General features: G+C 43.2%; 1 protein-coding gene across 1 annotated transcript in view; it reads left to right on the top strand.

Annotated features, from left to right (window-relative positions):
• Positions 1–26,999, top strand: part of COL28A1 (collagen type XXVIII alpha 1 chain) — a 688,108-nt gene that overhangs the window by 239,690 nt on the left and 421,419 nt on the right. The window contains exons 11-14 of the mRNA XM_085630877.1: positions 10,290–10,343; positions 13,520–13,588; positions 20,692–20,760; positions 21,719–21,787. Of these exons, the coding sequence (XP_085487003.1) occupies positions 10,290–10,343; positions 13,520–13,588; positions 20,692–20,760; positions 21,719–21,787 (261 nt within the window). The remainder of the gene's footprint in view (positions 1–10,289; positions 10,344–13,519; positions 13,589–20,691; positions 20,761–21,718; positions 21,788–26,999) is intronic.

Raw genomic sequence — 26,999 nt, 5'->3', positions numbered from 1 at the left:
AAGGGAAGGTGAGTACGTTTTGGCTGGGTCACAGGGGCCCCTGGGGGCTGATCCCATCTAAACAGAAAATCCAGCCATTACACTGACCTAAAACCATATTGCAAGTTGGAAATAACATTTCAGTAGTCCAGCCATGTCGTTAGGTGGTTTAGTACGACTTTGCCCATTATTTTGACTGCGGAATCTAAGAGTGCGATTGGCCTATAACATGTGGGCTCATCCCTCGCACCCTTTTTAAAAATGGGAACAATAACTGCCTTCCCCCAGGATACTGGGTATCCCTGTAAGCACGCAGCATTAAAAACATTTGCCAAGATACTAGCTCACACATTTGGATCAGCTTTGTATAGATCGGCCAGGACCCCGTCGGGGGCGGGGCCTTTCCCCCAGATGTGGATATGATTGTTTCATGGACCTCCTCTACACTGAAGTGGAGTGGCATACTAGTTTGCCCACCTTCTCTATACCCATTAGCTTTACCCATGTTTGCATCACTGAAAATATTTAAAAAATGCGATACCCATTTATCTGCTGGGATTAAACAATCAGTGTTGGAGTTAGGAGTTTCGGAAAGAAAAGGACTATTAACTACCAACCAAAATTAGGAACTATCTTTCACTATATTAGCCTGTTGTATTACATCCCATGCCTGCTCCCTTAGCTCCTTCTTCCTATTCTGGACTGCTAGCTTATAGGCCTTTCTTTTGTCCCTAATTTCTGCTTTGTCTCTGGGGTGGATTTTAGGGCCTGTACAAGCTCCTTTTGGGTCATTGAGCATGCTCCGTTAAACCACCTTACAACCTTCGGCCGTCTGACCCCACCCATAACCATGAGGTCAGATTGTATTTGTTTTGTTAGTTTCCCGAAGGCTATTAGGGTAGAACAGCCCTGTGTATCTGGGTCTAAACAGGACTCAATTTCCGGGGCACTGACTGTGTACAAGTTATCCAAAAAGTTATCTGGTACTATCGTTTCCCACTATAGCCTACGGGCCTGATCTTTGGTGCTAATATCTTCATTTGTCAAGCAAATGGTAGGTTCTCCAGTTTCTATAGCAGAAAGTGATATAGCAACAGTAAGGGGATTATGGTCGCTAAAACCTGACCAGGTAACAATTAGATCCTCGGTAAACAAAACTAGTGGAGCCGACAGTAAAATATAGACAATGGTGCTTGGCCTTCCGTTCCCCACATAAGTGGATACTGACGCCAAACGATCTATTTGCTGAAGGTAACATAGATTTTGATTTTAAAGAATGCCTTCGATCAAAATACCTGAAGGTGTATGCTCAAAATGAGTAAATGAGGAGGGGAACTCCCCCGCTCCTGGTTTATTGAAAAATTTAAGTAAAATTGATGGATAATAAAATCCCCTAGGTTTATGACTTTATAATAAGATTGTTTGGTCTCCTCATATCATTCCAAAAACTCCTTTAAATCATGTAGATGTTCCAACTCATGCCCTCTGGAAAAGGATTTATAAAAATGTATCACTAACATGGTGGCACGATTCTTAAAAGACAATTCTAGAAACAAAACATTTTGAGATTTGCAGTCAACCTAGCGTGTCCTACAAGACAGCTTCAGGGAAAACATTAGGAGTAAACCCCCTCTAGCTCTGCCCATATTCGATGGAATAGCATTTTTATTAAATGAGATAAAACCACCTAAGTAGAAACAGTCATTTGCTTCCCACGTTTCCTGGAGAGCAATAATATGATACATAGAAAGAAAGTTTTCCCAGAGTGAGTTTCCTTTTTCAGATCTTATTCCTGCTGTGTTCCATGAGAGGATCTTTTCGTGAGTGGCCATAGTGGGAGTTAAAATGGGGGAAGTTCCTGGAGATGTAGTAGTTATTTCAACATGATTCAAGATTGGTAATGTATATTTTGAGGTATGTTAACTTGAGGTGTACCCCGGTATGTTTGTTCCTCTAGCTCTAGTAAATCATTTTCATCCATATTCTGGAGACTAGCTAGGGGTTGAAACCGGTTACTCATTGGTAAGCTATTGTTTATATTAGTTTAATTGACAGGCCTCCCTGGATTTCGGGATATCTGCCATTGCCCTTGCGGAGGGCATCTGTGCTGGCTAGGGGGGTAAAAATGTTGTAGTGAAACTACTCTAATTGAAGAGTTTGAACTACTCTGGTATGCACAGTGTATTAGCCTCTTCGTGTTCACCGAGTCCAGAAAGTTGACAACTATCCAGTCTCCTGCACCAATCTTTCTTGTTTGGTGACCTATCCAACCCACTCCTCTGGCCATAATAATGTCAGATGATATACTCAGAACAACAATATACTCAGGGCATTTATAACATTTTTAGTTCACCAAATGAGTCACTTTGTGTATTAGTTCCTGGGTGGTTTCCCTAGTTTCTAGAGAGAGAGAGGGGACCTCCAGTAAGACTGCTACTAAAGGAGCAGATGCAGAGGGCAAACCAAGTATACTTTGGTTCATGACTTTAGGTATAACGTGATTAGATTGGGTACGTGTAGGTAGAAGAGCCCTCTCTGAGTTTAGAGGTCTGCTCGCCTGGGCAGCCTCAGAATTCTGAGCTGCAGATCCTATTGCCGCGGTTATATTTGACTGACTAGAACCAGTAGGTATTCCCTCGGTCCCTAGAACATTTACATTTAAACATGGGCCGGATGAGCCAAGTTGAATTAGATTCAGATTCTGAGGCGGGCTTGCCGTCCCTACCTCCATTAGTTTTAACATAGCATATTTATTACAATTGGTAATATGGTCATGAACTAATTTCTCAACTTTTTCCACTTTTAGCATTATTGGAGTTAAAAGAGCCTTTGTCATTGACTCCAGTTTTGTAAATAAAATGTCCAGTAACTGTTCTAAATTCAGACCAGGTTGTAAAGATGATTGCATCCGTGTTTGTGTCAGTGGGGATTTCCTCGAAGACTTATTACAAGCAGTTTGTTTTCTCTTGGACGGTGATAAGTCTAAGGCCACATCGTTCCCCTCTGTTATTTTGTCAGCTAAAATATTTGATAACCTATCCGATTTGTCAGGGGAGAGTATTTGGCATGAGGATACAAAGGCAATTCCGCTCGATGAGCCTTGTAAAAGACCCATAGCAGCTGCTGATTTTCCTTGTTACCCCTCCTCTCTGTCAGCGTTGATTTGAGAACATTTTCCGACCTCTAATGATAAACTTCTCTCAGCCAGGGCTATCTCCTGCGTGATTGCATGTGCAGCTTTAGTAAAAAATGAATCAATTTTTCCAGCCATACAGACCCCCGAGGTCCCCCCATGTGAAGAGGGTGTTACCCTTTTGCCCATTTGCGGACACTGAATCCAGAACCCTAATGTCCCCAAATTGGATCTCAATAACATACTGGGTTAGTCAGGGCTAATGGAATGACTAAAAAGTACCTTGATTTGATGACTGGTTTCCGTCTGATTTCCAATATATGGTTAGAGGGGTCCAGAATCATAACAGCCAAGGGGTCTGGCCCAAACCGGCCTCCTCCGGTCGCTGACGGGCGCAGACGGGCCCGCCCGTGTGCGTCCCGCGCTGCGGGAGCCCGCAGCAGCTCTTAACGCGCCTCCAGGTGCAGAATGTGGGCATCAGCAGCGGCGTCAGCAGTGGTGTCAACGCAAGGGTGCCTGGGGCTAGTAGTCCTGTTTTGGCCGTTCCCCTCACAGCGTTGAAATCGGCAGCACAAGGGTGACTATAGCTGCTTGTTGGCCGTTCCCCTCACGGCGTTGGAATCACAGGCTTCGCTTGCTGCGGGAGCCCACGGCAGCTCTTAACGCGCCTTTGGGCGCAGGAGGTGGGCATCAGCAGCGGCCTCAGCAGCGGCGTCAGCGCAAGGGTGCCTGGGGCTAGTAGTCCTGTTTTGGCCGTTCCCCTCACAGGACTGCTCTGCTTCACTACCCTTAGAGACTCAAGGGCTGCAATTTGGCTACTTGGTTGCCGGTAAAGGAAAGATAGTGAACTTGCTACTTGTGAAGGACTCACATCCTTTGCAATTAATAACCCACTTTCTTACATTTTACATTTCAGGGTCAGTAGATACTAAGACTGTTAGATCTGTCAGTCTAAGGGTGGTCTTCCCCCAAACGTTTAGTCTTTCTCCTCCATTTTTTGCTGATTTCGTTTTTGCTGGCCTTAGGTCTGTGTGAATTTTACCACTGCTAACCAGAGCTAAAGTGCATGTGCTTACTTCTTAAACCTAGGTAACATTGGCTTATCCCCAATTGGTATATTTAATTTACTTGTAAGTCCCTAGTAAAGTAGTTACATATGCCATAGCCCTGTAAATTAATTGCTACCAAGGGGCTTGCAACACTGATAGTGCCACCCACCTATGTAACTCTTCAAACATGTCTCAGGACTGCCATTGCAGCCTGCGTGGGCAGTTTTAAACTGCCTTTTCGACCTGACAAAATAAACCTTTTGCTAGGCCCAAGCTTCCTTTTTCATACATAGAAGTCACCCCTAGGGCAGGCACTAAACAGCCCACATTTTTAAAAAGTAGGAAATGTAATTGTATGTTTTACATGTCCTGATAGTGAAAAACTCTTTAAATTCAATTTTCACTCCTGCAAGGCACACCCCTCCCATAGGATAACATTGGAGCTACCTTATTACATTTAGTAAGCTGTAATATCCAAATGGGAGAAGGTAACCAGTTTATGGTTGGTGTCTTTGGAATTGTAACGAAAAATCACCTCTGATGGCAAAGTCCGCTTTTATATTACAATTTTGAAAATGCCAGTTTTAGGAAGTTTCAAACATAAATAGATTTTCAAATTTAGGGCCAGTGAATCAATTAACTGGACTCTTGTATTTATTAACATTATTTCAAAATCATAATGAAGTGTAGAAAAACATATTAAATGTCAAAGAGAGAGATAGCTTAGGTGTACCTGGATGGGCCATCACTGGCAGGATGGGAGGGTGGAGCTGGGCACAGTCCTACTTAAACTTGAATATGTTGTGGCCAGCCTCCACATAAAGGGCTGCATAACCCCTGTAATTAGTCCGGAGCCAGGACAGGGAACGCAGGATGCCTGGGGACTTCAAAGGGAAATGTCTAGAAACTTCTCCCACCTTCCAGAGGGATGGCACAGGTTATAAATATTGCACCTCAGACACTACCTCTTCAGTACACTTCTGGACCTGTCGATACTCTGCCAGGAAGAAGGACTGTTATGCGTCTGAAAGGACTGCTACTCTGCTGAATTGCTGCAATGAAGGACTGCTGCCCTGCTGTGCTGTCCTGCTGCTCTCTTGACTGGATGATAAGATCTGAGCGTGCATCTGTTGAACCCAGGGCTCCAAAGTGACTCCAAGGGCTGGTTGGCTGGCCTCCTGATTACAGCCTCAAGGACTGAAGGCTTCAACAACCTTGAACCCAGCAGCTGGACTCTGCCATCTGTAAGTCCTACTCTGCTAAGTGGTGCCACCCAGTCCAGGACCCTTGGAAGTGAGCCTAAAGGTGCTCTGCCCGCCTATCTGTGGACCCAGCAGAACCAATGCATCTCCTCTGCTGGGTGCCGCAAACCCCAGCAGAACCGCTGCATCACCTCTGGGATGAGGATTCTCAAGACTCAAAGGACTCCGCATCGACCTCGCAGCCTGCATCAGAACCACTGCCTGTGTGATGCTTACCAACGAAGGCCCCCGCGTCCGTCATTGATGGCAGCCTCGACGATGATTCTGATTCTTGTATCGCATCGTCACAGCTTCTCGGAACCGACGCATCACCTTGACTGCACGACGCATCCTATAACGTGGATCTGGGATTGCTAGCCCTCATCGGCGGGATCCTTAATGACAATGCAGCCTCTTGCTTTGCTGCTCCACAGCACCTCTGAACAGATGCATTAGCCTGGCTGCGTGACACGTCCTCGGCACAGAATCTCACAAAGCTACGCAACCAGGACCTAAGGTACTTTGTTCAGCGAGCATAACTGTGTCCCTGTAGCTGGCCTGCACCCCATTGGAGTCAGCCTGAACTTATGACTGTCCTGGTCCAGAGCAAACAGATATTCCCATTTGGCACATTTGTGCTTTTTTGTCACTATTTTTGCTGTAATCTTAACCTGCATATCTCTGCTTGTACTGATTGTTTTTTTTCAGTTTTTTTTAATAAATCGTTTTATTGTATAAACCAAACAAGAGCAGCATACGGAAAAAAAATCAAGTGCTGTGTAGTGCAATGTTCATCAAAGTCGACATTCCCAATGAAGTAGTACAACATTTTTCATAGTAAATCAAGGGAACCATAACATGATCGCGTGTCATATGCATTACATCATGTGCAGACATTAATCAACATCATGGTCATCTGAGAACAGGGAAGCACCCTTAAAAGGAGTTCCTATCATCCCTCGACATACATTCCATGGCCCCCAAATTCTAGTCCATTTTTGTGGGCATCCTCTGCCTTCATAAATCACTCTTTCTGCCTGCATACACCAATCCATGTCTGATTCCCAATCCTGGAACCTCAATTTCGCTGTTCCTTTCCACGTTCTAGCTATGTTGTGTTTTGAAACCATGCAGCCCAGGGAAACCCACAATCTTTCGGGTCTAGACAGGTCGGTAGCCTCCCAGATGTTGAGAAGGCAGAAGCGGGGTGATACTTCACCAGGTTTATGACAGGTGGAGGACATCACAGACGTGACCCTTTCCCAGTACCTCTGAAGGATTGGGGATTCCCACCACTGGTGGAGGTAGGTGCCGGTGTGACCAAAGCCCCGGGGACAGGTGGGGGAGCCCAACACACCCATTTTGACAAGCACCGAGCTAGTATAGTAGACCCTGTGTAATATTTTAAGTTGAATACGTTTGAAACGGGAGTGAGTCACTACCTCACGGAGTAAGGCCAGTGCCTCCTGCCAGTCTTCCTCATCGATGTCCCCGATGTCATCCACCCACTTGGCGCGAATTTTCCACAGTGTATCTGGCGTGTTATTGAGTATATTGTGATATGTCAGCGAAATTGCTTTTTCGTGGAGGTAATTGTCTAGTAATCTGTCCTCTAACGGGGAAGAGACCGGCAAATTGGCACCTCTGGATACCGCTTTCTGTAGTGCACTCCGGTCTTGTAAGTATCAAAGTTTCCCCGCTATGTAGTTGATAATCTCGTTGAAGGTCACTGAATGGTACCACCTTGCCCCAGCCCACATGTCGTCCACCTTTGAAAGACCTATCAAGTCCCATTTCTTGAATCCAGGGCACCTGAACAATACTTCCAGCTGGTAGGCGTCGAGGTGTGGTGACCTGTATGATTTCGGCTTTCCACCCCAGGGCGGTCGTTGCCATATGGCATATGCCATATGGCGATTGTAGTGGAAGTGGGGGGGTGTGTTGGCGCGTGTTGTTTCCCACCATAGAGGGCCCTGGGGTAGTTGCCGGGGAGCATGTTGTGTCTATCCATCTTGTATGCAGGATCTGTACTAGGATGATGCACCCAGTGGTTAAGAACCACCAGCTGTGAGGCCCAATAATAACTTCTAATCTCAGATAGGGCAATGCTACCGTCATACCAACTTTTTGTGAGTTTGGCCAAAGCTATTCGGGGTACCTTTATTCCACAGTAAGGCACGAACTTCTGAATCGATAACATTAAAATATCGCGGTGAGACCAGATAGGGTGTGTAATGTAGGGCATACAGAAATCGGGGAAGCGCCATCATCTTATATAGCAAAAACCAAAGGAAATGATGGACGGAGTGTTGAACATTGCAAGCACTCACCCCCAGTCAACTGATCTGGGTTTAATCCATCATCGTTCTTTAGCCCACTCTGCCACCCCAGTTCAGACATGGCCATATGCAAATCAGTCTGACCCTGTGCCTCATGGGAACAGTCCAGCCTGAACTGCCAAGCTATGTCTTCCCTGGACCGGAAACAAGCTTCCTAGGACCGGTTTCTGGCATTTCAGCCGTCTTCAGCCAGGCTTGCTTGAATCCAGTGGCAAAGTGAGCAAGGGACTCACGTCTGAGCATACCCTGCCAACTTATGGCGAACAAAGCAAAAACCAAAGGAAATGATGGACGGAGTGTTGAACATTGCAAGCACTCACCCCCAGTCAACTGATCTGGGTTTAATCCATCATCGTTCTTTAGCCCACTCTGCCACCCCAGTTCAGACATGGCCATATGCAAATCAGTCTGACTCTGTGCCTCATGGGAACAGTCCAGCCTGAACTGCCAAGCCATGTCTTCCCTGGACCGGAAACAAGCTTCCTAGGACCGGTTTCTGGCATTTCAGCCGTCTTCAGCCAGGCTTGCTTGAATCCAGTGGCAAAGTGAGCAAGGGACTCACGTCTGAGCATACCCTGCCAACTTATGGCGAACAAAGCAAAAACCAAAGGAAATGATGGACGGAGTGTTGAACATTGTAAGCACTCACCCCCAGTCAACTGATCTGGGTTTAATCCATCATCATTTGTTTTTTTGTTTGTTGTAACGCTTTTCGCCCTAAGTGGGATGGGTATGCCCAGACGTGGGTCCCGTGCTCACTACGCCACTGGAGTCAAGCTATCCTGGCTGATGACGGCTGATAGCCAGAAACCGGTCCTAGGATGCTTGATTCCGGTCCAGGAAAGACATGGCTTGGCAGTTCGGGCTGGACTGTTCCCATGAGGCACAGGGTCAAGGCTGATTTGCATATGGCCATGTCTGAACTGGGGTGGCGTAGTGGGCAAAAGAACGATGGATTTAACCCAGATCTCTTGACTGGGGGAGAATGTCTGCATTGTCAGCATTCCGTCCATCATTTGTTTGTTGTAACGATCATCTTATATAGAGCAGCCCTGCCAAGCAAAGTGAGGGGTAGAGTCTTCCAATGCTGCACGTCAGCATGAAAACCTCGCAGCAGAGTGTCGAGGTTTCGGTCCTGAAAAATGGTAGGATTAACCGTAATGTAGATACCCAAGTACACAAAACCCTTGGTAACTATTTTGGCCTCACAGCCCGCAGGCAGAACCGGGCACTCCCCACTCAGAACATAAACCAGGGATTTATCCCAATTAATGATATAGCCAGAGTATTTCTGAAATAGAGCAAATATATGCAAGACACGGTGGATGGAGAAACGAGGCATGGCTAAATACAGCAAAATATAATCGGCGTAGAGTGAGACTTTATCCGTTCAATCCACTGTCCAATTGAGGCCCTTAATCAGGGGGTCACGCCTAATCCAAAACGCGAAAGGCTCCAAGGCCAAGGCAAAAACTAAGGGGGAAAGGGGACATCCCTGCCTTGTTCCCGTCTGCAAAGCCAAGTTTGCCGATTGCCTTCCATTGACTGTTACGTGGGCCAGCGGTTCAGACTAAAGAAGCTGTACCCAGGATAAAAATTTAGACCCAAATCCATACATTTTGAGTGTAGCAAATAAGCAAGGCCATTAGATCATATCGAATGCCATTTCGGTGTCCAATGACATATTCACGGCCTCCTCTTGAATTGTGGATGCTCTACCCAGGACCCCAAAAAGGCGTCTAAGGTTAAGGGAGGTGTTTCTGGTTGGCATAAGGCCAGATTGATCCAGGTGTACCAGTTTATGAAGGAGAGGCGATAGACGCCAGGCCAAGACTTTGGCTAAGATTTTAACTTCCCTGTCCAGGAGCGAGATAGGTCTGTACGAGCCACACTGCCCAGGAGGTCTGCCTTTTTTTTAATGAATAACGACGATATTGGCCAGTCTCTGGGTTTCAGGCAGGACACCCCTAGTCACACTCTCCTCGTACACCCGTATAAGATATGAGGTAATAGTAGAGGCATTTAATTTGTAAAGTTCAATTGGAAAGCCACTAGGACCCATGGCCTTACCGGAATCGCCTTGGACACCTCCTCGCATGTCAGATCAAAATCCAGGTCCTTTACATCTTTGGGCTCTGACAGGTAGTCCCAGAGTGGCTAGTAATTCAGCCGAATCTGAAGTGGAGGCCAGAGTGGAAGTGTAAACTCGGACAAAGTGGTCCACAAACGCTCCTACAATTCCCAACCTGTCCTGCCTTTTGGTACCGTCGGGGTGGACGGTCTCAGCCACCCACCTATGAACTAATTCCCTTATCGACAATATCATAAATCCGGTGTTGAGTAGCCAGATATTGAGCTTTAGCTTTGTCTTCCACGATGTTCCTATATTCGGTTTACTTCATATGCAGCTTGTGTGTGTGGTGTCTGGAGTGTCAGTTGCCGCGAGCTCGCACTCGAATTATTATATTATGTGTGGAGGACTACAGCCAGAGTGAATCAGCCTTTCATGGACACTGATGATAATTGTTTAATATTTGTACTAACACAGGGCATCAGCGGACCTCTTGGTGACCCAGGCCCAAAGGGAATTCAAGGAGACAAGGTACTGACACCTTTTATTTGTAGTCTACTTTTTGATGCAGCTATTATTGCTTGTGTGCTTTCAAAGCATTTAAGTTCCATTTTAAAAAATGTGGCCCATTTGTTATTCTGCAAGGAGTACTTGTGGGCTGTTGTACATGCCAGAAATACACCTGTAGAAATATGAATTTTCCTGAAAAATGTAGTACACAAACAAATTATTAATACACTCATTCTTTTTCTCTATGTGCACCATTCCGGAAGGTATCAGACACTGAAATACTTTAATTTACTGCTCAAACGTCTAACAGTGAATATATTTTCTGCAATGTATTAATGAGCATTTCACTTATTGCAAAATGTTCAAGTTAAGTAAGTGCATGTCGTATTAAATTCGGTACATGTTACATTAATTTCAGCCCGTCATATTCATTTCACTGATGCTATATTCATTTCATTGCCTATTTGCCATCATCTATCGTATTTATTTTAATATATATATATCATATTCATTTTAATGCAGGTATTGGTCATTTCAAAATATATCATGTCCATTTCACGACAGCTAGCATTTATTGCAACGCTTCCATTTTAATGCATGCCAAATATTTAAATGAAAATCACATTTATTTCAGTGCATTAGAGATCTAAATGTGTTGCATACTCATTTCAATACATTCCATGTTTCAGATTCATTTCAACTAAAGTCATATTCATCTCAACCTTTATCGTACTAATTGCGAAGTATGTTGTATTAATTTCAGTGTACATCTTATAATTTTCAATGCCTGTGATATTCACAACAGCATTTATATGAACTAGAAGATATGTAATTTTAATTTGTACGTGTTCTTTCATTGCCTGCCATATTCTTTTCAACATGTCATTTAGTTAAGAGTAGGTTATTTTCATTTAAACCCTCATATTCATTTCAACGGATGTTATGTTCATTCATTTATGGGTTATTTGCCTTTCAAGGTATTTGTTTTTCATTTCAAAACATCATATTAATTTGAGCATAAATCATACTTATCTAAACACTTTATTTTGATTTCAACATGTTCAAGTTTGGAACTTACAGAGGTAATTGAAATACCTTTTAATAATGCCTATATTAGACAAGAAAGAGAAGTAATATCCAGAGTGTCTCGGTGCTCAGGCCAGGGTTGGCCTTAATCTTAAATGTAAATTCAGATAAATTGCAGTCTAAAAATCTAGACAATATTATGAATGGCTATACCATCTTATAAATTCACTTATTAGAATAGCTTTTCTAGCACAAAACACATAGAACTGATCGATTTGCACAACAAATGTTCGGTGTTATTATAACAATTTTCTCTGAAACTTCAGCCGACATGTTTCGCACTGCATAGATAGTTCTCAAAGGGCTTCCGCAAGGCAGAAAATTAAAGTGTGTATAGTTTGTTATGGACATAAAAATACCCTTTAATCAGTACATAAATAGTGTACAACTCACAAGTCAAGCATTACAAACAAGTGGAATGAACCGTATGCCAACTTGTCGGCATTCTGTGAAGAGGAGAAAAATTACAGTAATAGGTAGTTTGCTTTGCTTTGCTTTTGCTTTTGCAATGCCTTGTGAGGTATTATAGAAAAGGGCATGTGCCCTAGTACCAATATGTCATCTTATAGATTCACTTATTTAAATAGCTTTTCCTGTACAAAATGCAGAGAACAGGTGATTTGCCAAACAGACATTAGGTGTTATTGTAACAATTTTCTTGAGATATTGAGCACCTCATGTTGTTCCTTAGAACTTCAGCCAACATGTTTCACCATAAGTGGGTAGTTCTTCAAGGGCTTCTACAAGGCTGAAAATAAAGGCGTGTATAGTTGGAAATGGACATAAAAAGGAAATTAAACTCAGTGGTAATTTCCTTTGCCCAAAGTTCAAAATCATTAGCTGACACAGTGTGCATGGGACCATGTCGCCATACCCGTCCAAATTAGAGCAACTAAAGTATAACCGAAATCATGCCAGACCTGGCTGATGAGCCCTAAGGAGGGCAAAATTGGTCCTGTTTACTAGTGTTCAGTGAGGGAGGACCTGACCTGGCTGTTCAGTCTGGACTGTTCCCATTGGAGCAAGATGAAGACTGTTTTGGGTATGGCTGTGTCCAAACTGAGACGGCATGGTGTGCAAAATAACGAAGGATTGGGATGCAGCCTGAGTATTTACCAGTGGCTGAAATTCATTCAAGCATTAAATCCATCACTTTTTGGTGTACTTTATTCTGACAATGGAGAGTTGCAGTGAATGCAGGGGGCGGGGGGTGATTCAGAATTTTGGTGCAGGCATTTCCATCTACCAATGTAGCAGATCTACGTTTTAGTCAACATTTGTTGTGGACATCCACACATTTCGAGTTTGCTGCCATGGTGTCAGAGGTTTCTCCATCAAAGCTTCTGTTTCTGTTGTTGAATGAGCCATTTTGGTCAGATGGACGTTTTTGGCTCAAGGTTGACTGAGCCTGATGGAGAATGGTGGCATTTCCACCAAAAGAAATGGAACTTGAGAGGTACCCTCAAAGTCAGAGCATATTGTCAGTGCGCAAATAAGCTGTCTCCCAAAAATGATGAGGGTGTTTCCAAGCATGTTACAGCACAAAGTTTTGAGAAAACCGTCCACCCTTTCAAGAACCATTTTTCATGGTGCGATATCTAACATTATAGATACAGCACATTTGACTAATTTAACTTTGGCAAAGTATGTACTTCTACTTCTTCAGACTCGGATGCTAGGGTGGAAGTGCCATACCATACAAAACTATTAATTGAGTGGATATGTCACAGAGATACAAATGGAGAATTAACTATTTTTTGGATCATTATCCACTACCATCCTCTTGTAAATCAGGCCACAAGTTCCTTACGATCAACACCTAAATGGTTTCTTTAACAAAGAAGATCTATATTTCAGTGAACCTTCTGGGCCAATATAGGACTGAATTGTTTTGCAGTGTCTTGCCACACAGTGCTGCACCATCACGGATTGAGCATCAGTAAGCATAAAGCAAATATAAGGCCTAGATGCATGCAAAATGTAATATTGCAACTCATCTTAGTACTGTAATAACTCTTTGAACTTTTATTAGTGCTATTTGTTTGCAGCATTTATCTTAGTTTTTATGGCCTCATATTGAACATTATTTTCTTTATTTTCCTAAATTTTAGGGTGAGCCCGGCCCTATTGGTCCTTATGGTCCAATGGGAGCACCTGGTATTGGACATCAGGGCGAAAAGGTAATTATGAGTACTTTTTCTTTTTACTAGCGTTGATTCTACAAGACAGCATCAAGTGTAAGATTCAATATAGTTGCGCTACTGATAGAACATAAACAATGGCAATGTGAAAAGGTAAAGGTCACAATTTTCATAATATTCATCAAAGCAAATCTATGTCATTAATTTGCTATTATTATTTGAATGAGGGCCCAATTAAAAGTATGGTGGTAACGAAAAGGTCTTGGATATGTACACAAAGTGGTACTGGCAGAATTTCCTCCAGATAGAGTAGTACAGCAGAGTTTATTCCACCAACATATTCTTCTCCGGCAGAGACCCCTCCTACGGAAGACTTTCCTCCAACAAGCTGATTGTAACTGTTACCACCCAATTTTAAATTAGGCTATATTATTCCTGTTTGTTCTTCAAAATTACCTTTAGTACACTTTTCATTACTATATGAACATATTACCACTACAATCTTACTGAATTTGAAACGTTTAAATGTTGCATTGCTTTTTGACAGTTATTGTATGTTTTTTAACCCCTTAAATGCTGAGGCTTCCCTCCCCCTACTAGTGCTGGACCTTTTGTTTTTGTTTGGGCCACTTTGTAATTAAGCCTTCATAATTGTTTTTCCACAAAAGGTATCAAGTCAAAATTTGTGTCCCTTTTCCCCACATGTTGGGGATTTTAAAGGTACCCAGGGTTTATGAATCCTCCTGGAGTGAACTGAGAAAATAGACAACATATAGCATTTTTTCCTAGAACTCTTTGAAAAAGTGCTGTTCAAGAAAGCATATTTAGTTTTTCAAAAAATTGCATCAAAAGCTTATCTGCTGTGGGATAACCATCTTCCCAGTTTCAAGAATGTTTATACCTTTGTGGTTGAAACAGGTGTTAAAACCATGGGAGGTCCTGCAACTCTATACATTTCTGAAACCTAGACAAACTTCCGAATTCAGCACGGGCGGGGTCATTTGTGTAACTCACTCATGACTTTCCACAAGAAACTAATTATTGAAATCAACCAATAATTAAAATAATTAGGGAAAATTAGAAACAGGTGTTAACATTGCCATCTATGATTCTTTGCCCCACTGGCCGATTTACAAAAGTGATATACTCCTTAGTCCATCAGATTGTTTGGGTTGAAGGGATATGCATATATATTTATATATATATATATATAGTTTGTTGGTTGTCCAAAAACACATAATACCCAAACCCCATGACTGAGCTGCAGCCTATAATTAAATTTCATTGTGTAACATCCATCCAGACATTCATGTGATAAAAACGAAAGAACTAAAAATAAATATGAAGAAAATTGGTGCATTATTAAAATATGCCCAAGATACTTGAGTTTATGAATAATGATTTTTTGTAAAAATCTGAATGTGGGGTTACCTATAGCATTATGATTTAGAGGGCATTTCACAAAATGTGTTCTTTCTTGCATGATGGCTTTTAGTTAGAAGCCAAAAATTGAGAGATATTCAAGGGATAATAACAAATGTTCTACTATTCTGTATTCCCTCACTTCTCACAATACAAATGGTACACCACCTGGGTGACTCAGCCTATTTCCTAGAATACAGTAGGCCCCAAAAAGCAACATTGAGACTTCAAATGTTCGCTATGAAAATGTACCCAATATGGCGATTTGCATAGCTTCTGTATTTGGGACTGGGCTCAGCTGCCACCCAAGGCAACCTACTAAACCTAGACATTTCTGAAAACTAGATACTCAGGAGAGTCCAGGGTATTGTGATTTGCATTGATCCCACAGAATTATCTTACCAAGAATGACCTGCTGACCTTAAACTTTAGCCCAAGTCTGTGAAGGAAGATTTTGGAATCTGCAGAGATCCACAAAAATGCCACCATCCAGAGTTCCCACACTTCCCTGATAAAAACTGAAGAAAAAAATGGCACAAGAGGGGAATTGGATTTCAAATATTGATAAAGCTAATTATTTTAAGCTGTCTAAATAGAATTTTGGGGCAATAGTTATTAGGTATAAGGATATTTTTCCTCTGTCCTGAATTTATGGACAGATTTTTTTAAAACCTCTTAACTGAATGTGTACTCCCATGGAACCCCAATTCAGACAGTGTCCTTAATAGTTCTTTTTGAAAATGTCTTAATGTTAGCCTTTTAAATTTGTTAACACTTCTCAACTTTAGAATAAATTCCTGGAATCTGTATTGGACACTCTCTTTGAAAAGTAAATAAATATCTGGGTTCAATGGTTTTGTTATTTCCGTTGTCTAGGTGAGTATTTTCATTTCCTTGAATGAGAGTTCTATGATAGTAGAATCACTTAGCACAATCTGCCAATCGTCTTACACAGTGTAATATAAGTGTTTTTATACACAATAAGCATTCATAGAGTCATAAAAGTACTCACCTGCACCGTCTTCAATTTGAATAGAATTTCTATGCTGTAAATATTCACACCGGATAGATTTCATAACTTGGCATTGAAGAGAATAGAGGTAGTGGCAGTAGATACTTCGTCTGAAGCTAAATATGTGCATAGCAAATTGTGAAAGAATCTGCTTTGCTTTGAAAAGGTTCCATTCAAAATGGTTTTCATGAGTATTGTAGGTATTTGCTCTTGGCAAATCTGATTCTCCTTTAATTTTAGCATAGTACTCAGGTCCATATAATAAATGCACTGGCACAACCTTGTGGATGCTTCCACTGACTACATCCTACTCGGAGACCTCAACTTCCACATGGCCAACCCCATTGACCTGAACACCGCCTCCTTCTGGAGAACCGTGCCAACATCAGACTTAAGCATCTAGTCACCGCACCGACCCACACAGCCGGACACACGCTCGACCCCATATTCTCCGCCTATTACAGCCACACCACCAAACTCTCCTGGACCGACCATCACTTCGTGCATCTCACCTTCGTCGCGCCAACAGTACACCACCGTCATCATCGCCCCCGTCGCAGCTGGAAAATGACCACCGAAGAACTTCTTGTCAACTCCCTCAGCACAACCACTGCGCCAGCGCCAACGGACGCCAACACCTAAGCACGCAACCTCCACTGATGGATCTCCAACTGCGCCGACACTCTGGCACCCCTCAAGAAAAGACCAAGCAAGCAACACTCCAAGAAGGCCAGTTGGTTCACTCCCACCCGCCTTGAGTCCAGACACACCTGCAGACAACTCAAGAAGAGATGAAGGAACAACAAAACCCCAGAAACTCCCGCAACCTTCAAATCTACCATCACACACACCACCTCCTCCTGAAAACCATAAAGAAAACAGCCCTCCAGGACAGAATCAACGCCAATGCGCACAACAGCAAAGAACTCTTCGCCATCGTCAAGGAGTTTGCCAGGTCCAACAGCGAGACCACAGATGTTTCCCCCCCTCCCAAGACCTCTGCAATAAACTCAGCACCTTCTTCCACCACAGGAGCAGGAAGATCTACAACAGCTTTGACAGCCTAGAACCGGCCACCACACCCACCACCATCGCACACAACCAAGCCGCACCCCAACAGACCGTGCTCTGCTGGACCCCGCTCACAACAGAGGACACGCTCAAGATCCTTGCCCGTACCACATCTTCCACAGAGCAGCCGCCACCATCGCCCCCAGCTTGGCCGCACTATCAACTGCTCCATCAAAACTGCCACCCTCCCCGATGACTGGAAACACGCCGAGATCAATACCCTGCTGAAGAAGCTGTCATCAGACCCGACAGATCTCAAACACTTCAAACCCATCTCTTTCGTGCCATTTCTCACCAAGGTCATCGAAGGCCATCAACGCCCAAATCGAGTTCATCGAAGTGAATCACGTCCTGGACACCTCCCAATCTGGCTTCCGAGGCAACCACAGCATGGAGACTGCACTCCTGGCCACCACAGAGGGCATACGCTCCCTCCTCTACCGGGGCGAGACTGCAGCCCTCATACTACTAGACCTTTAAGCCACCTTCGACACTGTCTCCCATGGCACCCTAAACACGAGACTGCACAACTCTGGGATCAACAACAAGGCTCTGGACTGGATCCACTCCTTCCTCACTGGCCAGACCCAGCAAGTCAGACTACCATAATTCCTCTCAGTACCCACAGAGATCAGCTGTGGAGTGCCCCAGGGTTCCTCCCTGAGCCCCACCCTCTTCAACGTTTACATGGCCCACCTCGCAGCCATCGACAGAAGCCACAGACTCAACATCATCGCCTATGCCAACGACACCCAGCTGATCCTCTCCCTCTCCAACGAATCCACAACCGCCAGAACCAACTTCCACAATGGAATGAAGGCCGTTGCTACCTGTATGAATGACATCTGCCTCAAACTCAACTCGGACAAGACCGAAGTATTCATCCTGGGACCCAATCCTTCAGCTTGGGATGACTCCTGGTGGCCATCCGCTCTGGGATCTCCGCTCACCCCGACGGACCACGCACGCAACCTCAGCATCACATTTGACTTATCGCTTACTATGAACCACCAAATCAACAGATTCCTCAGCCTGCTTCCACACGCTCCGCATGCTTCGAAATACATTCAGATGGATCCCCACAGAATCCAGAAAGAAGGTCACCCACACACTCATTACCAGCAGACCCGACTACGGCAACACACTCTGCGCCGGTGTCACCCAGAAACAGTTCAAGATACTACAGAACGTCCAAAACACCGCAGCCAGACTGGTCCGCGACATCCCCTGCTGCAGCCACATCATGTAACACCTTCGACAACTCCACTGGCACCCAGTCAACAAGAGAATCACATTCAAGCTCCTCTCACGCCTACAAAGCTCTACAAGACCAAGGACCAGCATAAATGAACCACTGCCTCACATTCCACTTACCTGCCAGACAACTCCAATCCTCCCAACACGCCCTTTCCTCCGACCCCATGATCCACAAGACAAGAACCGGAGGAAGGTTGTTCTCCTACCTCGCCGCCAAGACCTGGAACACCCTGCCCATCCACCTCAGGCAACCCATGTCGCTGACCCAATTCAGGAAGGACCTCAAGACCTTACTCTTTGAATGATCCTCCACCCAGTCCGACCAGCAGCCCTCCTCCTCCCACTGCCTTGAGACCTTCACGGGTGAGTAGCTGCGCTATACAATACCCTGATTGATTGATTGATCTCACAACAAGGATATCTGCTTTCAAACTTAACATATAAAAACATTCTGGAAAGCTAGCACTTATTCACTCCCTTCTGTCTGGCATTACTATACTTTTCTAGTGTTTATGAGGCTCAATTTAAAATATATATTCAATTACTTTCTCATATTATTACTTTGAAACTTAAATGATACAGCTTCCAAGTTGTTGAAACGAAACTTTCCTCCACTCTTTCCTGCCATCCTAAATTCCAGGGGATGTGATTTGTGCAGGCCTGGTTCAAGACAACACCACCCTGCTAGCTACATCAGTACTCCACATCATCACCACACTTTCAACTAATCAGTGGCGGTGTAGTCCTGAAAATGCCATTCAACCATGGAATCCTAAACAACTCCAAACAAACACACGGCTCCCTTGTATTTCAGTAATCCGGAATAAGTAGTAATCTCTCACTTTCAAAAGTCGTTGGACATGCACGCTCATCTTCCACCTCTGGGTTCTGCACTGGTGTACAGCATAGAAACAGCCTGACTAGCAGTGTGAATGCGTTTTTTGCTTATTAATGACTCTCTTTAGAAGGGCATTTATCCACTGAATTTGAAGCAGGAAATGGAACTGCCTTTATTGAAAAAAAGGCTGTCTTGGGTTCATAAAATCCTCAGAATTGTGTATCAATATCTACGCTGCCCATCATTTCTAAAACTATGCAAGTAGCAGTCACTGATTAACCTCAGCGTTATTTAGAGACAAATATGTTGCTTTCAGATATCCAGTTTTGGGTTGCCCTTCCAAGGGCACTGGAATAGTGATGATGGACATGAGAGAGAAGTTAATTGACATGATTGACAGAGTGGCCTGTTGAATAGATCCTTTTAGTTTTTGTATTTGAGAGTTTTTAATATAGCAGTCATAGCTTAAAGAAATGTGAAATGGTTATCCCCACAGTCTTTGACACCAAGGATGAAACCATTAACATGTATCATTTAGACCAGATGCTGTGTATTCATGGTGTTGTCTTGAGTTAAATTAGACAATTCCTCTCTTCTGCTTTCCCATTCCTCAGGGTTCAGACCATTCCCCGTTATTATTCAATCGCTATCTTCAGAGGCCCTGCTGACTAAGGAGTGTCAGCTCTTTGCTAATAACACCCAGTTGCTGCTGGATGTGCACAGAAATTCTAAGGACCCGACTGAGCTGGGGGTTGCCTGAGGTTGGTCCAGCTCTAGATATAAAACAGTTGTATTTGCCTAAATAACAGTAAGACCAAAGTCCAAGTCCGAGGATACGCAGGATCTTCTGTGGTGATCTTTGACTGACCTGGGTGCCGGTGCCCTGCTCCCTTTCTCACGGGGTTGGTTAGTAATCTTTGAGAGATTTATGACAGTGATCTCGCCTTTCAGCCACTTATAAAGGCCGTGGTGAAGTTGACTCATTTGGACGTCTAATCCATTTTCAAAGTCTGCCCCCCCCCTCCGTTTGTATTGCTAATGGTAATCAATGTTTTTTTTAATTGTTTTACTCCAAGGCCTCTCTATCTGTTCCTTAATAATGAGCTACCTCAGGTGTTAGTTTATAACTTTATTCTTTTGTTTTATGCCTTTGTATTGGCTGAGAAAGCAGACCTCCTCCTCACGCTAGTTTTGCCCCCTCATTTTGTCAAATACCTTTTTATTATACACACAGTTTTGCACATATATTGATGAATTTGGAAAGTTTTTTGACTGCCGTTTGCCTATGTCCAAGCGTAGTTTTCTTCACCAATGTTAGTTGGCACTGGGATGTCACCATGGTTGTGTTTGCTTTTTCTAGTGAGTACATTGAATACTAGCCCAAGCTACCTTGGAACCATATCAAATATTGTGTATGATTTTGTATTTGGGAGCTGCTTGTGTACATGCCACAGTTGATTCTTTTAAGTGTAAATCATGGGAAGTGTACAAAGAATGAAGGCCTGTTACTGGTGTGTAACATGCAATATCTATATTCATTAGGGTGAAAAGGGTGAAGAAGGAAGAATTGGGCCACTGGGACCCACAGGAATTGGGGAGCCAGGATCACCTGTAAGTAAACAAATCTTGTGTTTACATTTACATTAATGATGCAGAGACATATGCATTATTTAATATTCGTTGTACTTGTAACTAACACACAAGGTGTTATCAAAATCAACAATTTATTATTCTACACATTTTAATCAATTACAAAGATTGTTTTATAAATATCATCTGACATATCATACAGGTTGTATTTGGAGGAGCAGGAACAGGATCAAATATAGAAGGTTTCAAAGAAGGGGAAATAGACAACTTTGATTTTATTTCAATATACCCATGAAAGGTTCTTTTTGATTTTAAAACAAATCAACAGGCTCTATACTTATTCTAGTGAGTGACTGAAAAATACCCATCACAGCAGGAAGCCTCTTCGATCTACTGCCAATGTAGCGGAAGTGACATTACTCAACCTTTCAACCGGAAATCGCATGGTTGAGGACATGTTCCAAACTTTCACCTTCAGGACCTTTGTAGTCTAAGGGAAAGGCAGAGTGTGGCCATCAGCAAGAGTAAACAAAGATGTAAGAATCCTCTTTACTTTCTGTTTCTGCCTTGATAGCCCCTGGGCCAGGGGTGGCAATAGCAGTCCCAGGGATGCATAATGACCAGGCAGTGCTAGCAGCGGATACCTCTGGTCACCCGTGATTGAAGTCCATCTTTGCTGCTTTGTTTTTAACTACGATATGTTCACTATGCAATTGCAGGAGTTGGGCTAAGGTGTTGATATTACAGTATTTGAAATGATAATTACATGTTAATTGTCATCTCATGTACCACCAGGACCTTCTAGACTATTTTGGGGAAAATATTGGATGTTTCACTTTAAATAGGTGGCATGCAATCTCTGCTTACGTTTGCTAAAAAGCATTTTATATCTGCATACACATCTTATATGTTCAAATTTGTAGAATATATATTCAGTGTAATCTCTTTTCATTACATTTTGATAACATATTCTGTTTAGGGGCTTCCTGGTCCCGACGGGTTGCCAGGTGAGAGAGGCTTGCCAGGAGAAGGAATTCAAGGACAGAAGGTACAATTTAACAATCATGGTATTTTATTAAAATAGGCATTTATAATATTTGTGGGGTCAGTGTGACACTGGATGGAGTTCTTTGAATACCTGTGGAACAATTGTTATATATGCACAAGGCACTGAGATTGCTGGTCGTTGGATTGGGTTAAACAACAGTTTTTGCCCACAACCAGCTCTCCAGGTCGCTCGTTCTCAGGTACCACCAAGCAGCTTTTCATTGAGAACACAAATTCTATAAGCTGATGAAGAGACCCGGCTCAGGGTTTGATGAGCACTCTTCTTTATCCCTGCGGTCCTCTGAAGCAGCTACCCGCACATTATAGAATTGCTAGTATTAGGACTTAATTGCCTTCTTTACTCAGTACTGCTCTACAGTGGTGGGTAGTGTCTTGAATTTCACCAGACTTGTAATCTCCCTAATTTTGAGCTCTGTTATGTCTGATAAAGAGAGAAACTTTAACGCTTTGCATGGTATGCCCCTGACCTTCTGCCTATTATTTTGGCTGATTTTGAATACTGTGCAAATATTTTCCAGTATTATGAAAGTATTTTCCAATACTGGAAAATTGTTTTGTAAAGCTATGAATTGCTTTTCCATTACTATACCTTTGTTACCATCGGAGTAAAACTATTATCTCCAATGAAAGTCATAGAGTGCACTCTGGATATTGCAGAGATTGTCCTTCACATCAGTGTCCCATCAAGAACCGAAATAGAAAGAAAAGGATATTATTGTCAAACAACTGGAGGAGAAAAGCTTATTCCTCATTATACAATGTGGCCACATACAAAGACAATCTTTTCAAATTAAAGTCAGCCATTGACATAGAATAGGTCGGTGGGCCTGCTTATTTCCATTCGGACCTTCTACTTTCCAACATACAGAAAAAATACAGCATTTCCAGATTACTTGTCAATACTATTTTATTGTAAAGTTCAATTAATGCACCCTAATTGAAGTTCCATTCTAAATATGGACCAATTGATAAGCGCCAGGATGCAGGATGAGCTCAACATGTATCCCAATTTTTTTTTTAAATCTTCCCTTTTCAATTCCAGGACTTTAGTAATTGCTCATTATTGTAATCACATCACATAAATCCTTTTTGTTGCGTTATTCCTGAGTCCAATGTTACATCTAAAAATGATTAAAAGAATGACAAAAAGGTAGAAAATAAAAAAGTAAAAAAAACTTAGCCATCAGAACTATTCTATGAAGTCCACAAAATGTAATTTGTTGAGATTTGGGTCTAATTGTGCCTAGTGCGTAATAGATACTTTTCACGATTCAAATATGAAATTCATAAGTTGTTCTCATTTCTGCCATCAGTGAGATTTAGCTTTAGTGTGTTGAGTAAAAAATGTTTATTTCAGAGAAAAACAAAAAGGAAGACAATAGCTTAATAACTGCAAGCTGGTGAAATTTCATTCTGTTTAATTTGTACATTTCGAAATTAACAAAAACCCTTTCCTTGAAGATTTCAAGGAAATTCAACAAAAATATCAACAAAAGACAGTACAATAAAGGGTACAAAAAGGGACACAAGAAAACAGATAAGGAGAGAAAGGAATAATATAATGGAGAATGGAAAGGATTGACACTGACCTGGGTTTTGGGTAGACACGCACCACTTCTGCCTAGTTGAATGTAGCAGTTGGGGTACTCTAGTCGGCTGACATGAGAAGCTGATATACGGCGGACATTTTTCATCTTGGGACAGCTAGAGCGGCCATTCTGAGAGTGCGCGCTCTAGCTTCCCGGCTCTTAAACAGGGTTGCTGCGGGGACGCACAAACCCATTTGCACTCATCAGTGTCCCGGAAGCGTCCAGCGCCAGCCACTATGCCAGAGCCAACTCTAATGGTATACACCATCTTTCCTACAGCTCTACGGAACTCCATGATCTGGCAACTGCTCCTAGATATATACCTTTTAGCCCATATACTCTAGGCCCTCTAGGAAACAAGAGTTCATCCTGTAATTTTAACACTAATTATAGTGAGCAATCCTCCTCACATCATTCTGAGCTGCTATCCCCCTTGTAATGCAGGCTTGAGTAATGCCTGCTCCCTTCCAAAACATGCTAATAACATACATGACTTACTCTGTGATTAATGTTTTGACGCATTGTTTGTAACTGATACGTGGCTTACTGATTCCTCGGGTCCTGACATTTGGTCAGCAGTTGTAAGGAAAGACAGAGATATGGGCAGAGGGGGAGGGCTTTCCATTATCTTTAAGGATTGTTATACCCTGACCCAGTTGCCCTATATGGAATTGAAGGGGGCAGAGATATTAGGGTTCTCCCTCTCATCTAAACAATCTATATCCGGGGCCCTTATATACAGACCTCAAGGCACCTTGGGCCCAGAAAACGGGCTCCTGTATCACAAGTGCTCTCCTTATTTCCCGTCTGCCTTAATCACAAATTAGTAAAGAACACAGGTCCTGCACCAAGCTAGAACCCGCCGCCAACGCCGTCCGTCGGAGCTAAGGGGGGCGGAGGCGGCACGAGTTTTAGGGGCGGTGGTCGTCCCCCCTCCCCCGGCTTTACCTTCGGCCGTCGCAGCCACATAAATCGGCAGCTGCCCCCCGCTCTTTGATTGATCAGGCTGCCATGGGCAGCAAATGCAGGGGCCGCCATGTGTGGCCTAAGGCCTAAGGCCTAGCTGCACCACTGGACACCCAACTGCTATTCACATGGAAGGAGAACGAGCCCTACCCAGGCAAGTTAATTAGTACTTGCCTCGCAGTGGTATTTGGGTGGCTGTCAATGAACCAACTTAAATGTAACGCTGGAATGTCAGAGCTGCTCTGCTTTGGCTCAGTTGCAGAGACACCCTTGGAGTCCTTCTGGCCACCGGATGCTCCACCCCCTCTTATCAAAAGTCAGGTGGTGAAAAACTTGGCCTTTAAATTTGATAGTCACCTGCTATTCCATACCCAAGTAAACTCGGTAGTGGGCACCTGCTTTGCCCTCTTGCGACTTCTTCTGAAGTTTTTGTTCCTATTGTCCTTGGTGGCCAGACAACAAGTGATCGAAGCCCTGATCATATTACGTCTTGACTATGAGAACGGCCTTTACTTAGGCATGCCCAAGTACCTGATGGATAGACTTCAGCTGGTCCAGAATGCAGCGGCTCAAAACTATTTTCGAGCTCCCCCCGGGATGCTCAAGTATCAAGCCTTTTCAGGAGTCTTCACTGGGTGCCAGTGAGGATAAGGATTATTTTCAAGACACTGCTTGTGACTCAGAAAGCCATATATGGAATGGGCCCTGGCTATCAGAAACACAGTATCTCGTTCTATGCTCCACAGAGGAATCTCCTCTCGGCAAATCTTTTCCTTGCCAGTACTCCATGTATCAAAAAGGCCCGGTCAGGGGGAAAGGCCCTCTCCTTCCTGGGCCCATCCCCTTGAAGCAAACTGCCTCTGACCCTTAGAAGCATCAAGTCAACGCCCGTGTTCCGGAAGAAGCTGAAAACTTGGCTTTTTTCCAGCCCATAGCTCCTTCTTGCCCCCGCTGTCACTTTTTCGGCAACCAGTGCCAGGACACTCCTTGGAGTAGCAGCTGAGCTTTATAAATACCCCTACATAGACATAAACATAGGATTTAGGCTAACAGCTTGGATAGAGCTATAGTTGTATATGGGGAGATGGATTCAGGTATCAGCGGTACTAGGGTATCAGAAGGACGTATGTATACTAGGATATCAGTAGGGGTAAAGGTAAGAGAGTATAGGCAGCAGTGAATGGGCTAGGTTGTAAATGGGGAACACATAGTAGAGAATAGGTATCTGTAAATATATATATTAAGGTATAGGGAAGAGAAGCAAGATTGAAAGAGTAGAGAAGCTAGAATATAGGTAGGAATAGGTACGGATCGATGCACAAGGGTATAGGAAGGGTAGAGTTATCAAGAAATACATAGTGATATAGTTATTACTAGATAGCGTAAGGTAGGTTTACTAGTGTATAAGTGCTGTAAAGGTTCTAGAGTACAGGCAGGGTAGAGGTACCGTGATATTGGTAGGAATCGACATTCTAGGACATAGGAAGAATAGAAGCACTCGGGGTTAGTTGGGGTAGAGAGATGTCAGTCCAAGCAGAATATGAAACAAGGGTGTAGTCTAAGCTAAAGGACCAACGTAAACCTATTTGACGAAGAAGGTGAGAGGGACCGACTTAGGTTTCAGAAGAAGGATGACTAGAGGAGGAGAGTAAATATTGCACGGGCATGGACCTTGTCGGTTCCCTCTCACAGACCAGACAGAGGATGAACAGGGAGTGGAGAAGGAGGGCAGAGGGTTCCCCTGTTAAAAGGAAACAAAGCTCAGCGTAATTACTTGTAGCTAGGTGCATGCTCTATAAATGCACATGCATACGTACATAGATCCTGGAAAAAGGACAGCAGTGATTTTCCTTGACATGAAGGTCACTTTTCGAGATGGATTCAGCATTCAACAGTATTCTTAAATATATTTTTTCCAGAATTATACAGAACCAGATTTTTAATTGCCTTTTTTTCCATAACGAAGAGTTACAAAGTCCTACATATCTTTGTGGTATACCTATGAAAACAGCTAGGTGCATTTCACACAATAAAATAAAAAGGTGCATTTTAGGAAATGCCGTTTCTAGATCTGATTAACAATATTTCGCAGAGAAATGCCTTTATTTGTAGCATGCATAAAGCCCGGTTAAACATTCACTTGTGAGTGTGAATGACTTGCTTGTGCTATTCTCAGTTATCTGTACATACATTGAAGAAGTTCCAGTGTGGAACGAAACGCGTTGGCTGAGTATCTGTAAGAAAATAAAGGATATAACTAAAGATACCGATTTGTTTTGGACTTCTCCTGACTGGTGCACCTTCCATCTTTGTTTATCTTATCTGTACATAAGTATACCCCCGATGTCTACGAAGAGGGTGTCGCTGAGGCACGTCCACTCGATCTATAAATGCAAATCTAATGAGGGGAGCAGGCGCAGTCGTATTATAAATGTGCACTGTTTTCTCACACCTTCTGCACATCTAGCTTACATCTAACCTGCACCTGAATACTCCAAGTGTAAGTGATGCAAAAAGTGTGGGAATGTTCACCAGTATTCTCCAATCTATACTGTGTTTAGGAAGGAAAAGCATTTCATGAAACATATCTTTCATGAAGAAAATGAAGAGAGAAGTATTAAGATTAGGGGGGAAAAG

Source organism: Triturus cristatus, chromosome 10 (assembly GCF_964204655.1).
Source record: "Triturus cristatus chromosome 10, aTriCri1.1, whole genome shotgun sequence".
NCBI lineage: Eukaryota > Metazoa > Chordata > Amphibia > Caudata > Salamandridae > Triturus > Triturus cristatus.
Note: the sequence above shows the minus strand (reverse complement) of the source record. Positions and strands in the feature narration are given on the sequence as shown.